The sequence below is a fragment of the Rhea pennata genome, chromosome 4, assembly GCF_028389875.1.
Source record: "Rhea pennata isolate bPtePen1 chromosome 4, bPtePen1.pri, whole genome shotgun sequence".
Classification (NCBI taxonomy): Eukaryota; Metazoa; Chordata; class Aves; order Rheiformes; family Rheidae; genus Rhea; species Rhea pennata.
The window spans coordinates 45,142,661-45,166,101 of record NC_084666.1 but is presented as its reverse complement, the minus strand read 5'-3'; the positions used below and the strand labels follow the sequence as shown (position 1 = coordinate 45,166,101).

Genomic DNA, 23,441 nt, shown 5'->3' with positions numbered 1-23,441 from the left:
TCAGTAAGAAACAAACAATCATGAAGATTATTTTTCATAAAATCTCCCAAACATAGCAATGCTTACTTCCCGGTGTAAATTTAAAACTAAGCTTTTAATGCTACAATTTAAACATAATAGCGCTATGTCCTCCACCGTAAGTTCGAAACTGCAGATTTCTGCAAAAAGATACTAGGAAGCAAGTAGCTGTTACTACCTAGTGCTTATCTTGTCACATCTACTTGATGTGGTTAACATCTACTTAGTACATAATCCCTGTTATTTATTGTTTGTATAATAACCAGAACTTCAGAGCACACAAGCCAGACGTGTACAGATTCTCTCTTCAATAAACTGTTCTAAGAACAATTTTTATTTTATTTTGGTTGCAGTCAAAAGCAGAATGACATACAAATACTGACTCAAGAGAAACCAGATTTTTGTTGGTGAAGTATCCAGTACTCTGAAGGTTCTAGTTTTCTTCATTTAAAAGTAACCAAAAGGATCAGAACATGTTCTGGTTTAAAAGAAAAAAAAAATCATATGCAAGGTTGAGAGAATGTACAAAACTACCTGTCAAACTCACTAGTAAACTTTCTTACAGATAAAAATACAGGTATGGGAAGGGAGGGGAGTTGCTTCTTTGTAAGATCTAAATGTTGTTGACTACACTGAAGAATCCTTACTTACTTCTACACTGTGGGGTTGAAATAATCCGCAAGGATAATTTATTGCCGTTGCAACATTAAGACAAACATCTCTAGACTTTATGCAAAACAAACTTTCCTACACCTTCATGTAGGCATCCGTCCCTCATGTTAAAGACAAACAAATCCCAACTTCCATGGTGCTTCCAAGCTTCCTTTAGAAAGCTGCATTTCGCTGAGGGCAGTACTGGAAAGGGCTGTTCATATAAATACAGTCAATAGACCTGATCCTTTTATGAGCAAGTAAGGTAGAGAAAAAAGTCTCTACTGCTCTTTGCTGCCTATTAGAGGAGTAGATTCTGGTCCTGAAGGTTTACAAAACAGAAAAAAAGTCAATGGGAAGAAAAACAAGACCAAAATAAACAAAACACTACTTGACACCACAACTTAATGCTCCAGGAAGAACACTTTGAAAAGTTTACTTCTCATTTTTACAATCATCATCCAAACAACAACATTTTTTTACCAGCGTTAACAATGATATACTCTCTCTGAAGCATGGAAACAGCTTGCTGCGGTGAAATTTATGGCTTCCTATCAGTGTGGTTCCCATCACTCCCAAATCTGAGCACAATGCTCAAAACAGTTCCTCAGTGTCTCTCCCACATACAAAGCTGTTGTCTGTCCTATCATGAACAGGATTATACCACTAACAGGAAAAACTGAATATAACAATGAGCAGCAAAAGAAGAGAGAACCAAAGAGAAAACACTATCACTGCATAAATCCATGTATACCCATATCTTGAATAGTGTTGCCAGTATTTTTTTGACATTTGGAAAATGAGACGATACATACTCTCTGTTTTTATATAGATCTGCTATACACACACATGTAGGTATATCTAGCATATACATACACACTGTACATATATGTGTGCGTGCACCCAGGTATGCAGTAGGGTAGGACAGTAAGGAAGATCCAAAGCCTGGAGAAGCTTCCAGGTGAAGACTCTGCAGATCAGCACTTTTAAACCTAATGAAAAGAGAACAGCAGCTTACCAAGACTAAAAATTGTAAGCGTACAAAGGAAAGAATTAGGTGATACTGAGTGAAATGATCCAATATTACCTTCAAAGCAAACAAAAGAAGGAGTATCTTTATCTGGTATGTAGTTAAACTCTAGAACTCCTTACCAAAGTAAACTGTAGATATCAAAAGTCTACAAGGTTTCAAAAGCTATTGGGCTACCAAAGCCCAAAACTCTACCTCCATCTCAAAAAAAATTCTGACTACTAAACTGTTAGAAGGCAGGAGAATAGCTCAAGGAAGCAAGTACTTCCTCATGGGTAGTCAGACACAGTACACTGAGCTATCAGACCTTTCATTTGGCCTGATGACTGTTTTTACCTTCTAGATATTTCTCTGGGATTTGTATTTGCACAGAGATTATATTGCTGGTGCCTTCTCTTAATCTCCAGGATTGTAGATCACAGCATTACAGTTAACCTTATCTCTCCCTTTTGGCCTCATTACCATCGATGATATTCAAAATGCACATATTATTCCATAGCTTTAATTACTTTTCCTTTCTACTTTTATTAAAATTGTTTCATCTCAAATACAAAGCAGTTCTACTTGAGTACAATCAAAAATAATTTTCTTGAATTCTCTTTAGTCTAATATTCAATGAGCTAATTGAAACTCAATTCCACATCTTAAAATATTTCCAGTTTTAGAACTCAATTTGGTAATTCTTAACTTTGAAATTTTCTTGGTAAATAGGAGTCATGTCTGAGTAAGCTTTTGAACTGTTTCCCCTGTTTCTCATTTCCTTTGTCCTTCCTTAAATATTTTAGGTCTGCTTTCAAATCCCAGTGCCACAACTGTTACAGCCTCCTCTTCTATGGTTTCAAGAATAGCTTAATAAAACATAATAAATGCACATTTTACCACACCTATCTTGTGAAGATCTCAAACCATACTAAACCTATCCAATGTGAGGTAAGGCTAGGCAAGGGAATGGCGTTCTTGTACCCATTCTTATAGAGCCAAGCAGGGGTGAGGGAGGCTGTGGTAGGAGGAAGGAATCCAGTTAAAGTAATTAAGTATAAGCTGTTCTCAAGCAGCTTTCACGAGAAAGGTGTTAGTATGCAGCAAGAAAATTAAGTGCTTAAGAATGAATTTATGGGGACCAAAGGCAATTCTCCCATCTGAATTTGGTCAGAGCGGTGTAACAAGCAACTGTAATTACTGCAGCAAGTGGTAGGTGAACTCAGTCACCATCTGTAGCCTCCAGCTCAGGGGGAAGATGACACAGGAGCTCCATCACATCATATTCAGCACCCATACAGACGGCAGACTACCACACCTTCTCCAAACCAACTTCTTCTAACGCTCTGTAGTTCTTTGGAAGACTACATTCAAGCAGCCATTATATTTAATTTAGAGTAAGTTCAGAAACACAACAGGACAAGTTAGACCATGTACTTTCAGTAACTCATGCTTTATTACAACCTGATGACATCATGATATTAAGAAACATAACTAAAATGTTACTCTGATAGGCTGTCATTAACTGAAGTCTCCAGCATTATTTTTGCGTTAACGAAGCAATACAAAAAAATTCCAACTTGGTGATCCCAGAAGATTTTTGCATGGATTTCAGAAAGTTAAAACTGTCTAAAGCCTAATGTATAGCAACAGCCTGAAGAGTTATAGATCAGTTGTTAGAGGTGGCATTATCATCATTTGGTAACATTCTGCAGCTAGAGTAAGATGTTAAAACTTTCAAGAGAAGTCTTTAAGTAATTCATGTGTATATGAGAAATCTATGGAAAGAAAATAGAACTTTACCAAAACTAAAAAAAGTAATACTCTTTCATTACAAGACAGACAGTGAGGTGTCTGAAACTATCAAGAGAAATACTCTTCTAGATACAGTCTCTTTGAAAATAATTTTGCTTAGTCAAACCTGCATTTGCAAACAGATATTTGAAGGAGTAGGAAAAAAAAGGCACGAGGAACAACAAACCTTGCATCTCTCTTATAAAAGATAGAGAAAGTTCAAAGGGAAGAAGGGGAAAAAAACTCAGTGGCATCTAATACATCATGCATTTTCAAATGCAAAAGTCCTGATTTTTCTCGTATTTTACATAGTTAAAACCACCAACCCTTTAAGTTCCATCTAGAAACTCAATAGTTTCTATTTCAAAAGAAACATTTTAGCAGAGTAAGTGCATTGCACAGCAACACTACTATCTGAAAATGTTAAAAATATCTTAACATTTAAATCCGTCTCACTGTTGACCTGTATGACAAAACCCTATCCTCCTTCACAAGCCACTTTAATGAGAGTAATTTTTAATTATATCAGCTTGGGCGTTCTGATTTATTTGCTTATGTCTAAAACACGAGCAGTCCTTTCAGGGTAGTCTTGCAGAATCCAAGCTCTAGGGTCTTTTATCATATCCTCTAGATAATGATAATATAACTATGATGATGTCTTTAAAAGGTCATTAAAAAAAAGAAAAAGGAGCAGAAAGCTAAAAGCTGATGGAATGCAAGAAAGCTGCCATTTAGCTGTGGCTGAATCACATACAGAAGACTTCAAGCAGAATTCTGGAAGGGAAGGAAATACCAAAACAGCAAGAATTTTAAGACAAGGGAACAAATTTTAAAAGCAAAACAAACCTAGATGTCAAAGAATGAAAGCCTACTCTTAAGAGTTAGATCTTGTTTGCTTATAGACATTCTTAACTGATGGATAATATCACTTTTACCTGGCTCCTGCCATTTCTATTTTAAGTCTGAGTGTTAATGGACTGCAAAAGATAGCATCATAGTAGCACCTCTTTATGCACTGCAGAGAAAGTGAAAATCATCCGTAATATTTTTCCACGGAAAAGACTTGGAAATAATTTATTTGCTGAGCACGATATACAGTTGATTCAACATCTCTACACATCTCACATACAACATGGTTTGGAGGGGGTAGGGGATGGTTTCAAGACAGTGGGGTTTGTTGTTGTTGTTTTTTAATTAAAGTTTCCTAAGGAACTCCCCTATTGTTTGCCACAAAACGTAGCAGTAACATAAGAGCTCGATCCTTTCAGCAGCGTTCTTTGCAACCAAACGGTCTTGAAGAGAAGGACTAACTTGTTGGTTGTTCAGTTTTCAGGAGTCCAAATGCAGACTATCCCACCTGCTTGCAAGACTCTTCTCCCTAGTCCTCCTTTCACTGTGACAGACAGCAGATGCTAGCTGAGCCCAGAAAGTCACATATTGACCATTTTGACTTTTAATCCTGCATAAGATGATTTCAGGAGCTCCAAGACTATGAAGGTCACAGCCACAGAAGTTACCACAGCTCCTCTTCCTCGTTATCCCATCACAACATGCATACACATCTGACTAAAATCTTTTTTGGCAGGTGTAAGCTGTTGACCTTTCTATTCAAGTCAACAGAATAACCACTGCCTGAATCACACCCCTTTCCCCCTTAGGGCTCAGTTTATTAAAAATAATAACAACAACACACACCCACAGAATTCATTTTGACCAAAGCCACTGTTTTTCCAAGACCTTAAAATGGTTCCCCCTGCATTTCTTCACTTTCCTTCTTCCATCATTTTACCACAGGAATGCATTTGTTTTCCACTACTCCCTCTTTAACTAAACCACCCACTGACTTTTATAGTCATTTGGTTCATCGCAGCTAGGAGACAGCTTTCAATCAGAAATGAAGTCAGGCTCAAACAAACCTTTACATAGATCATAATTAAAAATAAGAAGAACAAGAACTCAATTAGATACTGTTTTCAAAAAGCAATTTTTAAAATATAATAGAGGGAGTTAAAAAGGTCAACTGGTTGTTTACCTGTCTAGGAACTGGTGTACAGTGCCTATCAGAATAGCAATGCAATGACACCCACTGCTCTCTGACAGAACTACTATTGCTACTGAAAGTTTTAGGTACTTAGTTTGGTTTTCTTTCTCACGAGCATTTTGCACTCTTGCAAACTGCAATAATTTCTTCCTACAAGGACCACCTCCCCACTGCCTAGAAACATAGGCACACTCAACTGTAAATGCAGCTCTTAAAGAATGGCATGATAGTATGTTCCTGCTATTTGGGCTTTTAAAAGTACACAAAAAAAATACCTATTTACTGCTTACCAGTATGATGTACAATGCATGCTCTCAGCAGGGCTCCTCACCCCTTAAAAATAATTAAAAGTTAAGTGAAAAAAAGAACAAAGAGGTCTTGATGGCAATCTTTCTTTTTTTCTCCTCCTCAGCAATATTTCAGGTATTATGAAATCATTCTCTTCAGAAGTGCCAGGAATAACACCATCAAAATATGGTTCCACTGAATCTTACTTAGCAACAATGTGCCATTTGTGCAGTTTGTTACATATTCTCTTCTTCCTTTTAAAGGAAGAACTTAATGGTGACATAAGCAAGTGCCAGAGAAGAAAGCATAATGAGACTTTCCCAGAGACATAAGATTTTTCCACTGCCATTATGTTTCACTTTTTTTTTAATACTTCAGTCCTCATTTTAAACCTTTTTTTTTTTTTAATAATCATTTGCTCTTAGACTAATAAAAACTATTGGTACAAAGACATCTCTCAAAACCACGCATGAGCGAAACAAAACACAAGTAATTCAAAGAGCCACTTCTGACATTTTGATTTTGATGGGGAAGAACAAAACAGAGAGTAAAGACTATGCTCATGTTGACAATACGATACTGCTAGAAGCACAAGAACTTGCTACTTTTATCTGTACTTCATCGGACACTAAATACTTGTACAATACTGAAGAATGCTTTAGTATGAACAACAATAACAGCTGCAAGTTTTTATTTCTCTCCTTGCTCCCAGGACTGAACTCTTTGATTAACGTGAAGCAAGAGAAAAAATGGCACAGTATTTATTTCTTTCTCTAAAAAAGTACAACTCCAATCAAGTTGATCATTATGAGCTAATAAAGCACATACAAAACCAATAATTTGCCAATGTTGCTTTCTAACAAACCAGCCTCAGGAAATTATTAATGAAGCGTTACAAGCTTGCGTACAAGAATAACCTAGCAGAAGAAACGACAAAAAAAAAAAAAAAAAAAAAAAAAAACCCACCAACCTGTTCAAACAAAATCATACTGAAATTTTATAGTGTGAAAAACAGAACCTGATATAAGAACTCTTCGTTAGCCATGCACACAGGAGAACAAAACAAGCCAGTATACTGCATTGTATATAACAACTGGATTGCAATCTGTGCTGTGTACAGTTTCATATCCTGACAGTTACAGTGAAATCTTCCAAATTCACCTATTTTTCAATATCATGACATATAAAATTAGGTGATATCTGTCCTGCAGACTTAGAAAATAAAAGATACTCATGCACAATATTATGAAAAAAATCAACTGCATTTGCCAATCATCAAAAAAAGCGTTAATGTACTTGAGTTTTTTTCAGCTGCTAAAGAAAAAAGAAAAGGATACATAGAAAGACAGTTTATATGCAGTGTGGTTCACTGCTAACATCAACCCCCCTTTTTCTCTCTGTGGATGGCTTTCAACACTGTTCTCACACACACTTCCCTATGTTATAATGCATTCAGTTTCATTCAACTCTTTTGCAAACTGTGGAAAAGACTTTCTTCCTTAATGCAAAGGCAGAAGGATTTTCTTTAAAAATCAGAGTTATCAAATTATTTTTATCTTCTTACCAACAACACAAATTTCCGCATCTTTCCATCAATATTTTATTACTTAAACTGTAAGTAATATTGCCCAATCAACTATGATTTTTGGAACAGAGTTTCCCAACTAATACAAGAAGGAAAGCCAGTCCCTGAGGTGGAGGTCCTGCCCTTCTACATTCTGCCTTGATCACTTGGCTTTGAAAGGCACTAAATAGAAGAGAAGGATGAAAAAGGATAATGCTCAAAATATGGAAGCACGAGTACCTTTTATCTTTCAAATACTGATTTCTATAGATAAATGTTTTTACACTTCAGCCCTTATCTGAAAAAAATAAATCTAATAAGAAAGCAGCTCATATGCAGAAAGTGACTGTTACAGGTAGACAGGCACAACAACCATAGCAAACACGAATGCATTTGCTGAACACATTTAATTTCACATTTTACCGGTATAACCAGAAGTCTGAAAAGATTGTCATCTTGCTAGATGTTTCATTTTCCAATCCTTGAATTAATGGCAAAGACTTGATCTTATAAATGTGCATCAAGTAATTTCTTCCAAGTAACTACATTCATTCATTAAGCTTCCCTGGAATTCCTCATATATTGAGAAAATTTTCTGGTACTTTGGCAAACAACTCCTTGATCTTTGCATCTTTTATAGGCAACCAAAGTACTCTCAGTGGGCAAATTTAGGGACTAGAACTAGTCATCTAGCAATACACTATAAGGGAGTATTCACACTTAAGGGAACAGTAAGAACAAAAAAAATCTAATATATACATTTATATTGTACACTTATCGTTATAATAGCAAGTTTGGCACTGTCTCTAAATAAAAATTTTATTAAAGAAGGGTAGAAGTAAATTAAATACAATCTCTTATCACTAATAGAGTATTTTACAAATATTGAGTTTTTGAAGCAATTAATATCCTTGAAAATTAAGATGAAAAAGAACTAATATAACTGAAATTGGTTTTAGTTTTTAGTCACAAGTAGCGTATGTACTGTAGCTGTCCCTGAAGTCTCAAACCAGTCAAGACAACGTATCAGTACCAAAAAAAAAAAGCTGTGATTTATTTATAAATCCATTCATTTTTTAAAAAATTGAGTTGTTCCATAGTTGTTTTCTAAGATCCTGAGGACAGGCAGAAGTGACAGGACTCAAAAATCAACATTTACTCTATTCTGTATTCAGTAGCAACATCTGGGTGCACACGCAAATTCCAAAACCAGATGGAATGAACCAGCTGCAGCTGTACAGATGAGACATTATCCCTCTGTGCAGCATATCGGCCACATCCAAACTGCATGTTGGGCTATGATACACATGTTCAACAGTCCTTATTTCCCTGGAATTAAATGAATGTTACAACAGCTGACATGTGGAGAAACAGGAAAGAATCCTTTCTTCCCAACCCCCAGAAAATGAAAGTGAAATGTAAATATTGCCATATTACCTAACATTACTTGATCTTCATACATACAAGGTTATTATTTAATTTATGTTATGATTTCATTTATCATATGTTTGAGGATTTTAACAAAACTGAAATACTTCTAGCTCCACAATTAACCACTGCATGTCTAAGTCACCTCAAAAGAAGAGACTCTTGCTTTTTAAGATCTACCTAAGACATTCTCACTCAAAATAGGAAAAGGAAAAAAAAAAAATCTGAACAAGTCAGTCTAACCTGAGAAGTTACCTCAACAAACAGAATTAGAGCAAACAAGCATTAAACACCCACATACATAAAAATGTCAGAATAAACCACATACAAGTGCTCATAACTATAAATTTAAGTAATTAAAGACTGTATTAAGCAACTGGTGCTAGAAATAAATGTTATACTGTTAAGGTTGTCTGGAAGAAAACTAATTCTCCATTCTACTGTGAAGTATTTTTAAAGGTTCAGATCAATCAGAACCCTTAACAAGACCGGGGTGAGGGGGCTGTTTTTTAAATAATGAGCACAAGACCTCAGCTTCATGCAAGGGTCATGTTCTAACTCCAGAAGAGTATTCGTAACAAAAGTAGCGTAGATTCTAAAACTTAATCCCAAAGCCAATCTATGGATACTGCACAACTAATGGACAGCATTAGATATACCACAGTCCCATCAGCAATTTCTTTCCCTAATGCAAATGGCTCACAACATCCAAATATTGGCTATTATTATAATAAAAGCAGTAACAATACATGTTGACTGTTTCATTAAGTATTATCATTACACAGCACCTTCAAGTGTATCTTGACTACTGAGACAAATCATAATTTCATAAGATTCTCATTGATAAGGCAAGCGTGTAACTTAAAAAGATGTTTGTATTTCTACTTGACAACTAGACAAAAGCATCTTTTCCCCAGAAGTAGCAAGATAATTTTGTAACTTAGATATAAATTTAAGAAACAGAGCTCCTCACTGTTATACTCAAAAATACTGTGGTGCATTACATAAGATTTAAGGCAGTCTCAATGTCCTCTCTTGAGCTGAAAGTTAATGAAGTTGCTCAAAAACTTTGCTGCCTGTCTCATTTGGACTCAGGCTAAGCCACCTGCTTCCCATCCCATTTACCACCTTCTTGCACATACTGAGAATCAGACACAAAATAAATATCTTCAATGAGGAAAACATATAAAGACAGTTGTTCCCAACATTTTATGACAGTGGAACCTATGCTACAAAGAGTGTAATATAAATATTAGAAACAGTAAAGAGATTGTATCAATCTCAAATGCTCCACTGGGAAAGATCCTTAACAGTAATGATACCATTCATCACAGATTCAATCTCCACTTCAGAAGAAGTAATAACAATGCTGCACCAGCTCATCAGATAAATACTTCGTGATTTACCATATCAACAAGTACCATGAGAAATATAGCAAGTGCTTAGCGGAAAGTTTTAGAGAATTTAGACCTTATATTTTTATACTCCATAATTTGACCCTAGATCTGCAACAGTCAGGTATTTTTGAATATACTTATTTTTTGCATAAATTGTATGTGAGAATATATATTAAAATGTACATACAAACATGTTGTCTCTAAGTGACAAGTGACTTTGTCACTATGACTGAGAGGGGATCTTTCCAATGTCTACAAATACCTTAAGGGAAGGTGTCAAGAGGATGGGGCCAGGCTCCTCTCAGTGGTGCCCAGCGACAGGACAAGAGGCAACGGGCACAAACTGAAACTCAGGAAGTTCCACCTGAACACGAGGAAAAACGTCTTTGCTGTGAAAGTGGCAGAGCACTGGAACAGGTTGCCCAGTGAAGTTGTAGAGCCTCCTCCTCTGGAGAAATTCAAAACTTGGACATGATCCTGTCTAACATGCTCTCAGTGACCCTGCTTGAGCAGGGGGTTTGGACTAGATGATCTCCAGAGGTCCCTTCCAACCTCAACCCTTCTGTGGTTCTGAGAAGTATGACAAGGAAGTGAAGTGCGAGAACACCACAGTCCGTATCAGAAAAACTGGAAATCATTTTACATTGTAAGAACAAAAGTATCTATTCTTACAAAACAAATGTGCTATGCCCTCCAAAGACAGAGTGAATTTTTAATGAAAATCAGTAACATCTGTTACCAGTTAACTATCAAACAATAGAAACACTACTCATCATCTACAGAACACAAGCCTTCTTGTTGTTCGTTGCCTAACTATGCGTTTTTAACCATATGATTGACAAGATACTGGATCTGTAACCAGTCCAGAGCAAACTTTTTCTGCAGCATTATGATACCTACTGGGGGAGAAACTCCACAGCTGGTAGTGTGAGCAGAACAGAAGGAAGCATTTCTTTTACTCTCTATGTTTTAAAATAAGCACACAATTCTAGAAAAGTTAGAGTGCTTAAGTAGTTTAGCAAAGGTAGATTAACCAGGAAGATGCCAGAGAGGCAGTTTGTGGATTTTACCACAATTATCAGATATGGGATGGAAACAAACAGGGTAAGAATAGCAAGGAATGGCATTAAAAAAAGATAAATAAATAATCTATTGATTTTACTTCCAAAGGAAATTCTGAAGGAAAGTCAAATAAGTCTTTTTACCAGGGAGACTGAAAGGCTATTCTGGTGCTTGAGATTTATATTAGAAATTAGAGCACAAATGTTGTCACAAATTAAGACTAGGTAATTGCTAATAAAAACAGACAGACATACATGATTTTACGAACACAATCTTGTTATGAGAAAAGAAAGTATATCTAACAAGAATCCTTAGTCACATTTTAAAAAGTATCACCAAACAATTGGTGATTACCAAAGTACAAGGACAAAATAAAAACTGTAACTCAAAGATGAGGAGAGAAGAAGGAGGGGAAAGAAAATTAGAAAAAAGTCCCAAACAATCTTCAAGGAATGTGCCAGACTTACCTACAGAAGCACTGGACTATGGAACATCCCCATACACTTCTCTCTTACATGTATTTTAATCTATGTACTCCTTTAGGTAAGGCCAGACAGAATGCTTTCATCTCCTTGTCTACAAAGGTGGTGTTCTGGAGCCACTGCTTATTAGCTCTCAGTCATGAGGCTTTACTTCAGTTTCAAGCCCACTACAGTTATGCAAACAGAAATGTTTCCAGACATAAGTCTGCTTGTATAACATCAAACACATTAAGTAATAAGATGCTGAAGTCTTGAGATATTAAGATATAATGCCTTCCAATACTATGTTTTTAAGAATATGAAATGTTTGCCAATAACATAAATACAAACCTTTCAAATATTGAAGCACACTGTACAGATTGTATTTGAATCATTTTTGGAAGCTCCTTTTCAAATACTGCCTAATGACACATACACATTTCCCATGTAACAATTACAATTCTCATGGCTGTAACACCAGGCCGAAAGACGGCTCAGCAGCCCATTATTTAGCACTGTATAAACAGACAGCCTTAACCATGTACAGTTTACTGCAACTAATGCCAAACTTGCACTGAGTAGCTATTTCATTTTGAAATGATCTTCAGATTTTGGTGTGTGAAGAGTTAAAGGTGGTTGGCGTTGCACTGTTAGCAACAGCTGAGCAACCACATCTTATTAAAAAAAAAAAAAAAAAGTGACGATATTCCTTCCCCAAACTCAAAGTTGTCCATACATAAGCTTATACTTACACTGAAGAATATAAATAATCCTACAGAATGTGTTTTGGTATGCAATAACATTGGTCATCTTCTTTTGCACTCTACCTTTTCAGTACTCTCTGAAAAATGATAAAATGAGTTACAAGGGTCTTGGGAGTTGACGTACCTTAGATAAGATGTTCTGTGCTTAAATTTGGTCAAACATTGGTTTCTGTGACTGGTGCAGTTTTATTTAAATCACAGTTGCTGCTGTTCTGTACAGACATAGCTTTATGAACACAGCTGAGAGCCAGAACAGTTGCTTTGTAATCAGTTCAGGCATGTTTAAGTCCAGAAGGAAAACTGTGTTTTAATTTATTTTCCCCTGGAACACTACAAAGCTCCACAACAGCTTTACACTGTAACCATGTCTATCAGAAAGAGCCCTCATTTATCTAGAAAAAAATCAAATTATACTACAGAATTGTTCTCAGAGTTCTTCTCACCGAAGTGTTTTAAGAAAAACTGTTCTTGAAAATTTGTCATCCATAATATAAAAGACATGTTGGCAAAAAGAAAAAGTCTTGTTGAGGGCAAAATTTAGTCAAGATGATTGTAAAACCTAATCCACACCTTTGAATTTGGACTGAATATCCATCACTTAAACATCTTGTAAATGACCCAATTTGTTTACATGGTCCTGTAGCTTTTTATGACTTTTCCATAAAGAAGTTATTACATCCATTCCTTTTATTTTGTTTTAGAGCATTTGAATGAGCCCCAGAACCACAAGCAAGTGAAACAGACTCTCTGCAGATGGAAGTGGCCTCATATAATTCACCACTACCGGTGAAATAGTCAGAACAACACTTTCAGTTTGGAAATGCCATACCTTCACACACAGCAAAAGAATTTCCTGCACCATATGTCTTTTTAAATGCTTTACTATTGTATAAAATGAGTGCTGGCTTCCTGTCAATCAGAGGAGGGACACAGAGCCACTAGGGCTCATACTTGGATTGTTTCAGACCAGGGTAGAGGTAGTCAGATGCTTATACAGTAAGTACAGCAGGGAAAAATCAAACATTTCAGATAGACTATTTGCTACCTTGCAATGGTTCATAAAATAAAGCTCCCCAAAGAACAGTTTCAAGACTGGGCAACTCAACTTTCTCGAAAAGACTATAACTAAAGATTAGGATAAGCAGTATTACCTGTTATTAAATAAATTAGTACTTCTTTCAGCAAACTCATTTTCTCAATTTCCTATGCTTTTAAACAAATGATGCTTAGTGGCAGAGATTAACGGCTCTAGATTGACACAGTAGGTATTGTGAGAGTGTCTCCAAGAATATTTTTCCAGTGCAACTTACTCTTCAAATATAATACTCCCTGGTATTTTACACCTGGACTTTCCCTTTGCAGAAACTTAAAACTTTGCTGATATGTGCCAAACTGAGTAATGGTTTAAAGATGTAGAATACTGAAAACTACAATAAGAGGAATACTGAAAACTACCGTAAGAGGAATAATTCTTTACCTTTTATTGCCTGAATCTAGTTTAATCTGATCTATCAGATGACAGAACTAATTCACTAATTAACTACAGCACCTAATGCCTGGCCTACCCCCAAAATATTTTATGTCATTTATTACCAATTCACAATATGACAGCAAAAGCAATGCAAAGAGGAATTAAACGTACATGAAATACAAGCAGCCATTGTTTCCTATTCCCAAGGTATTTTTACTTTTTCTCAGACAGACAGACTTAACATTTCAAGAAAGGCTGAGTAAGGGTGATAAGGGAGTTTAAATCTAGTATTCAGAAGTTGTTCGGTGATGCCAGACATTTGCTGAAAGTTTGGAAGGCCTCCCTTACTTTCCTGTAGTAGAGTTTTTGAGCATTGTAAGGAATATAAAACAATAGCTACCCGAGTAGCAATATCATTCATCTAGAAAAGACTAAAAGGAAAGAAAGAAAAGAAAAAGAAAAGAGAAAAAGAAAAAGAAAAAAGAAAAGAAAAAAAAAGAAAACACACCACATCAAAACATCAGGGTTCTGCTTCTAATCACAACACTGGCCACGTGTGTTATCAAAGAAAAGAGTCCACCTCCCTGTCTTCACCTTGTCCTTCATCTGACTTTATTTAGAATCAGAGGACATCTTGCATTGTAAAGGAATTAGTACAATGTTGCCCCAAAATGAGTTATATCTGGACACTACTTTAACACAAATAATAATAAGTTTTAACAAACTCAAGGGGCAGTTTTAGTGTTTTGGGCTTTGGGGGAATAAAGGAAGAGAGCTATTCTACAGCCTAAAGGAATCTCCTTAAAACTTCTGTGTTTATAGCGATATTTTGAATGAATTAACCATGAAGTGCAAGATTAATGAGTAATTCATGAAGATTAATTCACCAGAAGGCATGTTGCCACGGAAAGCACACAGATAAGGTGTTACTAGTTACTCCCTTGCAACTCTTCCATTCTCACTACTATAAAAGGATGAGACTATATTTTAAATAACCTTTGAACATGGGCTTACTTCATGTGCAAATGCTGTTCTTGCCTGTACCATGTTGGACTCCAGTACATTGGAGGTTAATTCATATTCTCCTTTCTTAGCTCCAACACCTGTACATGAAATGGTGACAAAAAAAAAGTGACTAACACTGTGCATATCTTCACTGTAGAGTTAACTTATCTAGTCTCAAACTAGCCCAGCTTGAATGAACACTCATCTAGGCAAATAACATCAGCTGCTTAATTCACCTCTTTAAGCAGCTAATGAGTTCTTTTAACTTGAGTTGTATCCAGCTCCCCTCATGCTCTAGTCAGCTAAGGCACAAAACACATTCACATGAGCTGAAAGGTTACACGCACTCACAAGACTTCAGAGGAACCTGCAGTGAAGACAGGCCAAATAGCCTCCTTGTACTGTCACACCTATACAAGATGAACATAGAAGTCCAAATTATGGCCATGCTTAACAAAAATTTTAAGTATTTAGAATAGAATTAAATTAGCCTCAGAAGAAAGACATCCCTTGCTACTCTCCTAGTCCTCTCTTGAGGACTAAGAGGATCCAGACCCAGGAATTATTTGTGCTCACTGCTTTTGTTTACATAATGTTTTTTGATACTTTTTATACTCTCTGTATAGAGAAAATTTCTCCATAAGGGGCTGAAGACCTTTCCTGCCATGTCTTTTTTCACCCATCCCATCAGTTTATGTAGAATCAGGTAACGAAAACATGCAAAGGCGTGATTGTACACATACCTTGTAAGTAAAGCTATCTTCAGATTAAAAAAAAAAAATGCTGACCATGCTCTGCAGAATCATGAAATTAAGAGCAAATCAATGTGAGGTAACACCAGGGATAAGTTCAAAAAAAACTCCTGACAAGGATGTTTAGAAGACAAGATCAGAAGACAGACATACACTAAGGCTATGACTTCCATGGATGGAGGCGTGAATAAATTTTCCAGACATTGTCACCTTAAAATAAATGTGAAATTTATATTTTAGTTTCACAGTAGCATATTATGAATTTTCATTCACCTGCTTAAAAAAAAACACTTAAATTCAAACAAAAGCTGCAAAAGTTTTCAACAGGAACTGATAGCTCTAAGTAAATTTTAATCTCTCAGAAACTACAAAACAACAAAGCACACATACAGATATCTAAGTGCTTTTAAATTAATTGCATTTCTACATGTTAGTTCTATTCCTTCTCTATTGTGTAACTTTTTCTAAGTCTTCTGTATTTCTCCTGGAAAATACTTACATACAGGCCAGTTCTTAACGAGCTTAAACACCATGGAGTGTATTTTGCAACATGCGTATCTGCTGACAAAAAAGCAAAAAAAAGGCTGTCTCTATTAAAAGTACTGAGCTATAAAGGAAATGAACATACTCAATTCCAGGGAAACAGCTTGTTCAGTGTGTTCTCTCTGGTAATCAGGAACTAGAAGACAGAGCTTAAAGAAAATCCACCCGACAACAACCACCACCCCAACTCCACTCTGCTATAATGCAAAACCACTGCTGTAGGAAGCAAAGCTGTACTTTGCTATTACATGTTGACTAGACAATAATTAGATTCAAAATTTTTGGATTAGGTTTCGTATATGTGAAAATCAGTATGTTTACATGAAGGCAAAGTTCAAAACAACACGTTGGTACTAAGCCTGTCAGTTACTCAAGGTATGTACTGTGTTTTTTCTCTGATAAAATTCTGTATCTGACAAGAACAACCCCAAAACCTCAGAACAAGAAGACACAAAGCTTTAAATTCTGATCTTCGAATCTAATAAACTGTTACTGCAAAACATAGATTTTACATGATTCTCCCTTAAATTTCATTCAAGATGTTTAACAAAGAAACCAGAAAGCTGGAACACCTAAGATTTGGGACCAGTGGAATATGCTTTTTAAACCCTTACCTTTACCTAAGAGAAAACAACTGAGAGAAGCAGTAGGATTAAAGGAATAGTTTCAAGTATCACTCTTCTCACTGGTAGACAGTATGTTGGAAGTCAACCACAAAGGCAAGAAACCAGTTTTGTTTTGTTTCTTAAAAAAAAAAAGAAAATAATCTTGCATTACAATTTATTTCAGTGTTGAAGAACTCTTCTGATTTGCCATGGCTTTTGCTTAAAATTAAAAGGGGATGTGGTGCAATTCTACACTTTCCAGGAAAGGGGTTTTAAAGTGTTTCAAAACAAGCCTTGGACTAAACAGAAATAGATTAAACTTCGGAAGAATTGCATCACTATCAAGTTTCCTTTTAGATGACTGACGTTCACATTTTATACTTCCTTATCTTCTCAAAATGAAGAAAACCTGCTATCCAGCACTAATCAAAACTGCACTGGCATTCAACTGCTCAGCTAGAGCCAGCGGAGGTGGTACTGATGCCCACTGGTATGAAGTATATTGTTTTACCGCAAATAATTTTGCTGTCAAATTACTGCACTTAAAGCAAGTGAAATGCTAACATTCTAATCTTAAAGGATTTGATGTCTTGTATCACTTGGACATCTACAAGTTCTTTCAGATGTTGGAAGACTGAGTTAAATGAATTCAATCAAAAAAATTCTGTACTATGATTTCATCCCCGTTTCCAATAACCTGCAATCTTCCATTGGAGGCACACAAACAGGGGAGTCTCTAGGTATACATGAGACAACATGTGAGGCCAGACACAAAGGGAGGTGAGGAGTGAAGCCCCTTGGCACTCCAGTTGCTCACTGAATGCCATCTGTGTCCACCAAGTTTCCCCAAGGATGGCCTGAGATATGCAAGTCTCAAACTCCAGCCCGAGGTTTTGGGGTTTTTCTTTGTTGTTTGTTTGAAGCAGCTTACCTCTTCTCCTTTGAGAAGATTCAAGAAACGCATTATGAAGTGATCTATTAGCAAAAGTTTAGGACTGTTAAGAGCTTCCGTTTAAGGTGGGGTAGTGGAAATCACAAGAAACTATCTATCAAAAGGCTGTGCTTTTGATAGATAGATAGCATAGATAGCATTACCTGTGCTATAGAAGGGACAGAAAACAATTAAATGCTTTGGTTTTGTAAGATTTACTTCAGCAAGTTTATTCACTGCTATTCACACTTGCAATTGACTGCAGGAGAATTAATATATCTAACTAGCTGGTTCAGGTGAGTTGCCATCTGACCTCAGTTTGTTGGCTTTCTGAAGTCGTTCATTACTACACTTAAAACGTACGTGCCAGATAAGCTTCAATGCTCACGGCACCCGACAGTAATTTTTCCATTATTTTTATATAAAGACATTCTCTTATTTCTCACAGGAATCATACACTCAATTTCTATAGCTTTGTAGAATTACTTCAAACATTTATCACGTTTTCCTATGATATCAAAGAAAATAGAACTCAGATATTCTAGATTGTCCTACCATCTCATGTTGTGACCAAATCTAAATTATTCGTATCACATAAGCAGGTACACTTAGGCCACTAGAGTTAAGTCATTCACATTACACAAGCCATTAACAGCCCCCTCCGACACCACTGAAACTATACAAACAGAAGGAAGCAATTACTTAAAAAATGGTATTCTAAAGCATAAGAAAAAGTAGTAAGAACTATAATAGAAAGAAAAAAAAGTAATCCAAGTAATCAAATTTAATATGCAAGAGGCTTGAGGTCTTTATCCGTTAAAAAAAAAAAAAAAAAAAAAAAAGAGGGAACAATTTTTCTTGACTCTTATTTCAATGTGATACATCAGATAGTCATCAAAGAACTGACAATGCTTGCCAAGTCCAAAAACCCATTCAAGCATAATCTGTTTTTTAATATGACAAAACTGTGGAAACAAAATCCATTCAGATAAATGGGAGTTATCACTACACACACCATTTACTACTAATTCAGTTCCGCAAAAAAGGCTGCTTAAACTTCTTTGATCCTCCAGGTGAAAAAAAATCATATTTATCGTCACTGATTATATTTGTAATTCAACTGAATAACTATTCTAGGGAAATATTTAAAACCTCTTATTGTCAAGCAGAGTTTACAAATACACCTTTTCTTAAAGAAACTCTGACTAGAACAGAACCAAGGAGTAGTTTTAAGTGGTTTCAAATGAAGCTATACTGGTCCCAGAGCAATCATCATATTGAATTCTTAGGAGGTAGCAGCAAAATACTGTGTTCTAAGAATGTCTAATTTATGATCACAAAGACATATTTACACTAGAAAATCACTACCTAAAATGATACCCACTATGCAACAGAAAACAAGACGACTTCTCATGTCTGCCTTTAATAAATAAAGGAAATTCAGTAATTCTGAACAATCATTTAGCTAATCAATAAAAAAAGCTCCAGCTAAGAAAAAAATCCTGAAGCACATGTTTACCTTTTGTCATACAAGTAGTCCCACTGAGTTAATAAATGGTCGTAGGCATCTTCAAGCATTACCTTGAACCATCAGCTATTGCACCCATGTGTACAGTCCAGTAACACTGCAATCCATTCTAGAGTAAAATGTCTTGGCCATTTAGCAGTTTTACAAGTCAAAGGCAGAATTTTTATTGTTGACTGTGTGGGTCAAAACTCTCCCTCTCTCCTGACCAAAGATTATTTGGCATGCGAACAGTTATATCTCATATTCAAAACTCGAGGGAGTTCTAACCTGCCTCTAGCTAAAAGCTATACAATCTTTACATTGCAGTAGAGTGTAAAAATCACTCTAATTAAATCAAGTAAGAACTGGTTTGACCAGTGTTACTGATCCCCCAAATAATTAAAATCAGCTAAGAAAAGTCAGGGGTTCGTACTTAGGTGTACCTAAGCTTGTATTTCTTTCTAAAATAAGTTTAGCAGTTGTACAGCAGGAAAGCAAATTTCAAGTCAACACGATCCTTATTGTAGTAAGGATCGAGGCTGTTATAGCAGTAAGGTATAAACTACCACAGAATGCAGCTCAGGACACTAATTCGTTCCTAGATTTGCACGTTATAAGACATGGTGACTGCATCTTACAGCATGTCAAATTGCATTGAAAACCAGTTGAAGCAGCTGCATTTTTGATGTATGTGAACAGAATTGCGCGTATAGTGTCATACATACTTACACCAATTTACACCAGTTTTACTTCTGTCCTGTACGGCCTGCGCTCCACGCTTCATCGTTGCACTCCTATTGTTAGACCTCAGTGCCCTTTTAAGGCCCAGCTACATTATCACATAACAAACCTCCTGTGGCAGGCTGACAACATACTAGCTTTCTGGCCAAGACTGACAGAATTCAACACTGGTAATTCTGTGTATGTCAATATACTTCACATGCACTCCATGTGAATTAAAGAGCACAAAACACAGCAATACAAGCTTCTAGTACAATAGTGCCAAGGCTTTTTTGTTACAATCTGGTGCCCTAAAAAACTCTAGAACTCAGATAAACTGAGATGGAGTAGAAAGAGAGTGATTTCTCATACAGAGTACATAATTTCCTGCAGTGTGCACAAAGTCTGATTGGTTTCCTGTCAGAAGAGCTGGGTTTCTGATTCTTTTGATCACTCTCCTTAGGCCCTTTGCAGCTGCTCTGATTAGCGATTGATCCCTGTACTGCTCTTTGATCAGCAGGTCTGGCAGTTTGCAGGTGCCATATATCATCACATTAGCAAGCCACAGCAGTAATATTCTTGCCTGCTATATTTGATAGCATATTACATATTCTATTAATTCCTAATGCTTGCAAAAGTCTCTGAATCTTCTTCACTTTCTATTCAAAGACTAGACAGATAACACAGAATACTTTCATCAAGGGAATCCTGAGTTCAAAGTTGAAAGAACTGAACTAGCCTTGAATCTGCATTTTTGCTTTACTTGATGATAGTGCACAGAACTTGGGGAGCTCTCAGCTTGTCCTTTTATGTTGGTTTTTGCCCAGGGAGAAATCTCATTCCAGCTGACGTGCAAACTAGTAAAATATTTCTGCTTACACGAAGCACCATGATTTTTCATGAATGTATGCTAACAGCCCTAATTTTAGACTCTACACTAAGCGTGGTTTCACATAATAATAGAAACAGTATATAATGTTTCAGTTTGTAAAATATTATTTAAAATGACTTCATAATAACAGATCAAGAGGAAAGGCGCTTAAAAATCTGAATAATGTAAATCATATGGAGTTCAGAGGCTAAGCAAATTACACACCCTGAAGCTGCCCTTGCTGCATGAAAGAAGTCTTTCTCCAACTCTGCACAATCCCAGCCCAAGGGAACTTGCATTTGAGAGTTTTCTAAACATTTCAGGTACACTTTAAAGTTGAAAGTAATTCTCATTTCCTACGCAGGATTAGCTCGTTTCCAACCCATACAAAATACCACTCATTCACGCAAGGACACAAAAACCCACCCCCTGAGAGCCAAGCAGTTAGGGCACAAAGGTGTGCGATTTAAAAAGAAAAATAATAATAATAATTTTGCACTCCAGCCACAGAAGGGGGGGGGGTCCCCAAAGAGGCTCCGGGGCTCTGCGCTCTCCTCCAGCCAGCCTCCCGGGGCCCTTTCACCTACAGCGCTGCGCTGCAGGCGGCGGCGGCCAAGCCCCGCGCAGTGACAAGCGCCCAGCGACACCACAGCTGCCAAGTCTCATTCATTTTCGGCCTCGTCCCGGCACGCACACACACACACAGAGCCGAGCCGAGCCGTGCCGCCGCCTTACCGTTCTGCTCCTTGGCGCCGGCGAAGGGGAACTTGCTGCTGAGGTCGGACTCCGCGGCGGCGCCGGGCCGCCGGCCGGCCAGGGCAGATGTCAGCAGGAGCAGCCCCAGGAGGAGCATTTGGCCGGCGGGGCGAGGGGCTCAGGCGCACCAGGCACTTGCGGAGCGGCACCGAGGCCCGGGTGTCTCTCAGCAGCGCCGGGCGCGGGCTGCGCCGCTGCGGAGAAGGCAGCACTCAGCCCGCTCTGGCAGCAGAGAATTGCAGGGTAGTTTCCACATAATCCCATCCAAAACTTTTTCCTAGAGCCTTTTTCTGTGTCTCCAGGTTTTGTTTTCCTTTGGCTTTTTTCCCCCCTCTCTCTCAAGGATCAAAGCAAAACCTGGACCCAGACCAGCTTCCCAAGGACTAAACAATCCGGGGTAGCGCCGGGCGGGGGCCGGAGCAGCCGAGGCTGGTGAAGGCGCAGGGCGGGCACCGCGACCGGGAGAGGCGGGGGCGAGCGGGCCGCTGCAGCCGCGGAGGAGCGCGCACCTGTCAGCCGGGAAGCAGCGGCGCGGCCGGGCGGAGGGCGGGCCGGCCGGCGGGGCGGGCGGCAGGGAGGGACGGAAGGCCGGCCGGGGCGGGGGGGACGGGCGGAGGGAGGGAGGCCGCGCGGCCCGGGAAATACCTTCTTCACCCTCTAATCGGCAGCCGCGCTGCGAGCGCCTCGCACCTCCGCGGCGCGGCTGCCCGTGGCTCCCGCCCGCTCCCTGCCCGGCCCCGCGGGGCGCGGAGCAGCTCCGCGCCCTCCCCTACCCCCTCCTCCCCGCGCTGCCCCGCACCTGGTTTGGGCTTCTACGCCGCAAGAAGTTTTCGCTTGGGAAGGAATTAGTAAAAACGTGCCGGGCAGCCCCCGGCGCCGGCGGGTTTCGCCGCGCTCCGCTCTCGCCTCCGGCGCCTCTTCCTGCGGCCCCCTCCCGCTCTCCCGTAGCACCTCTCTCCCAAACTCCCTTTCCCAGGAACCCTCGTCTCGCTCCCTAAACTCCTCCCTTCTGTCTTCCCCTGCTTTAAGTCCTCTCGCCGTGCTCTTCCCTTCACCTTCCCCCGACCCGAGCGCACGCAACCCGCCCTTGCCTCCATCCCCGCTCCGCCAGCGCGGGCGGCCCGGCCCGGGGCTGGGCCCCAGCCTCGGCCTTGGCCCTGCCCGCGCGGCCGCTGCCTCGCGCGGCGGCGGCCGTTGGGTCGGGGGGAGGGGGCGGCGGCGCCCCTGACAGGTGCTGAGCTCCCCCGGCCCGGCCGGTGCCCACAGGCCGCCCCGGGCTCCCGGCCCCGCCGGGCCTGAGCGTCTGGGCGAGGGGCTGAGGTCACCGCGGGCCGGGCCGGTTTCTGGGTTTCGTGGTTAGGATGAGACGTTAACGCTGAGTTACCAACACCTGTTTACTGGGCTCCTGCTATGTTTTCTGTGGTAATTGGGTTTGTACTTGAAGATTTAATCCATAGTTAAACATTTCATACCAAGCGCTTCCTTGGTACTTGGAAATAAGGAGAGAATGATTTAACAAGACTCTGGATACAGATTGTTTTGACAGAATTTGCTGTTTCAGCTACCTTGAAATGAGCCATGTAAGCATAAATAGATGGAAGTGCTGCCTTCTTTTATTCAACTTTTTACAACTATCTCTCTTTTTTGATGATACACTGTGTAGTACTCAGTGAAGTGGTATCCGTAAGGCAGATACTCCCTAGAATGGCTTTTTCTGCTGTTTCTCCAGCTGTCCAGTCTGAATTTATTGAGAGGAGTATCCTCCCATTAACTTTAGTGAGGCCTGAGAGTGCTGATGCTGTG

General features: G+C 38.7%; 1 protein-coding gene across 2 annotated transcripts in view; it reads right to left on the bottom strand.

The window, feature by feature from the left end:
• The window catches only part of PDGFC (platelet derived growth factor C), a 120,956-nt gene extending 98,382 nt beyond the window's left edge, over window positions 1–22,574 (bottom strand). The window contains exons 1-2 of one of the 2 annotated variants that reach the window (XM_062574735.1): window positions 22,438–22,574; window positions 21,618–21,832 (exon numbers count right to left, since the gene is read on the bottom strand). In XM_062574735.1, coding sequence (XP_062430719.1) covers window positions 21,618–21,735 — 118 coding nt within the window. In that variant the 5' untranslated portion in view covers window positions 21,736–21,832; window positions 22,438–22,574. Of the gene's footprint in view, window positions 1–21,617; window positions 22,136–22,437 lie in introns of those variants that run through there. The other variant, XM_062574734.1, reaches the window with a different exon arrangement.
• Between the last annotated feature and the right edge of the window lie 867 nt (window positions 22,575–23,441).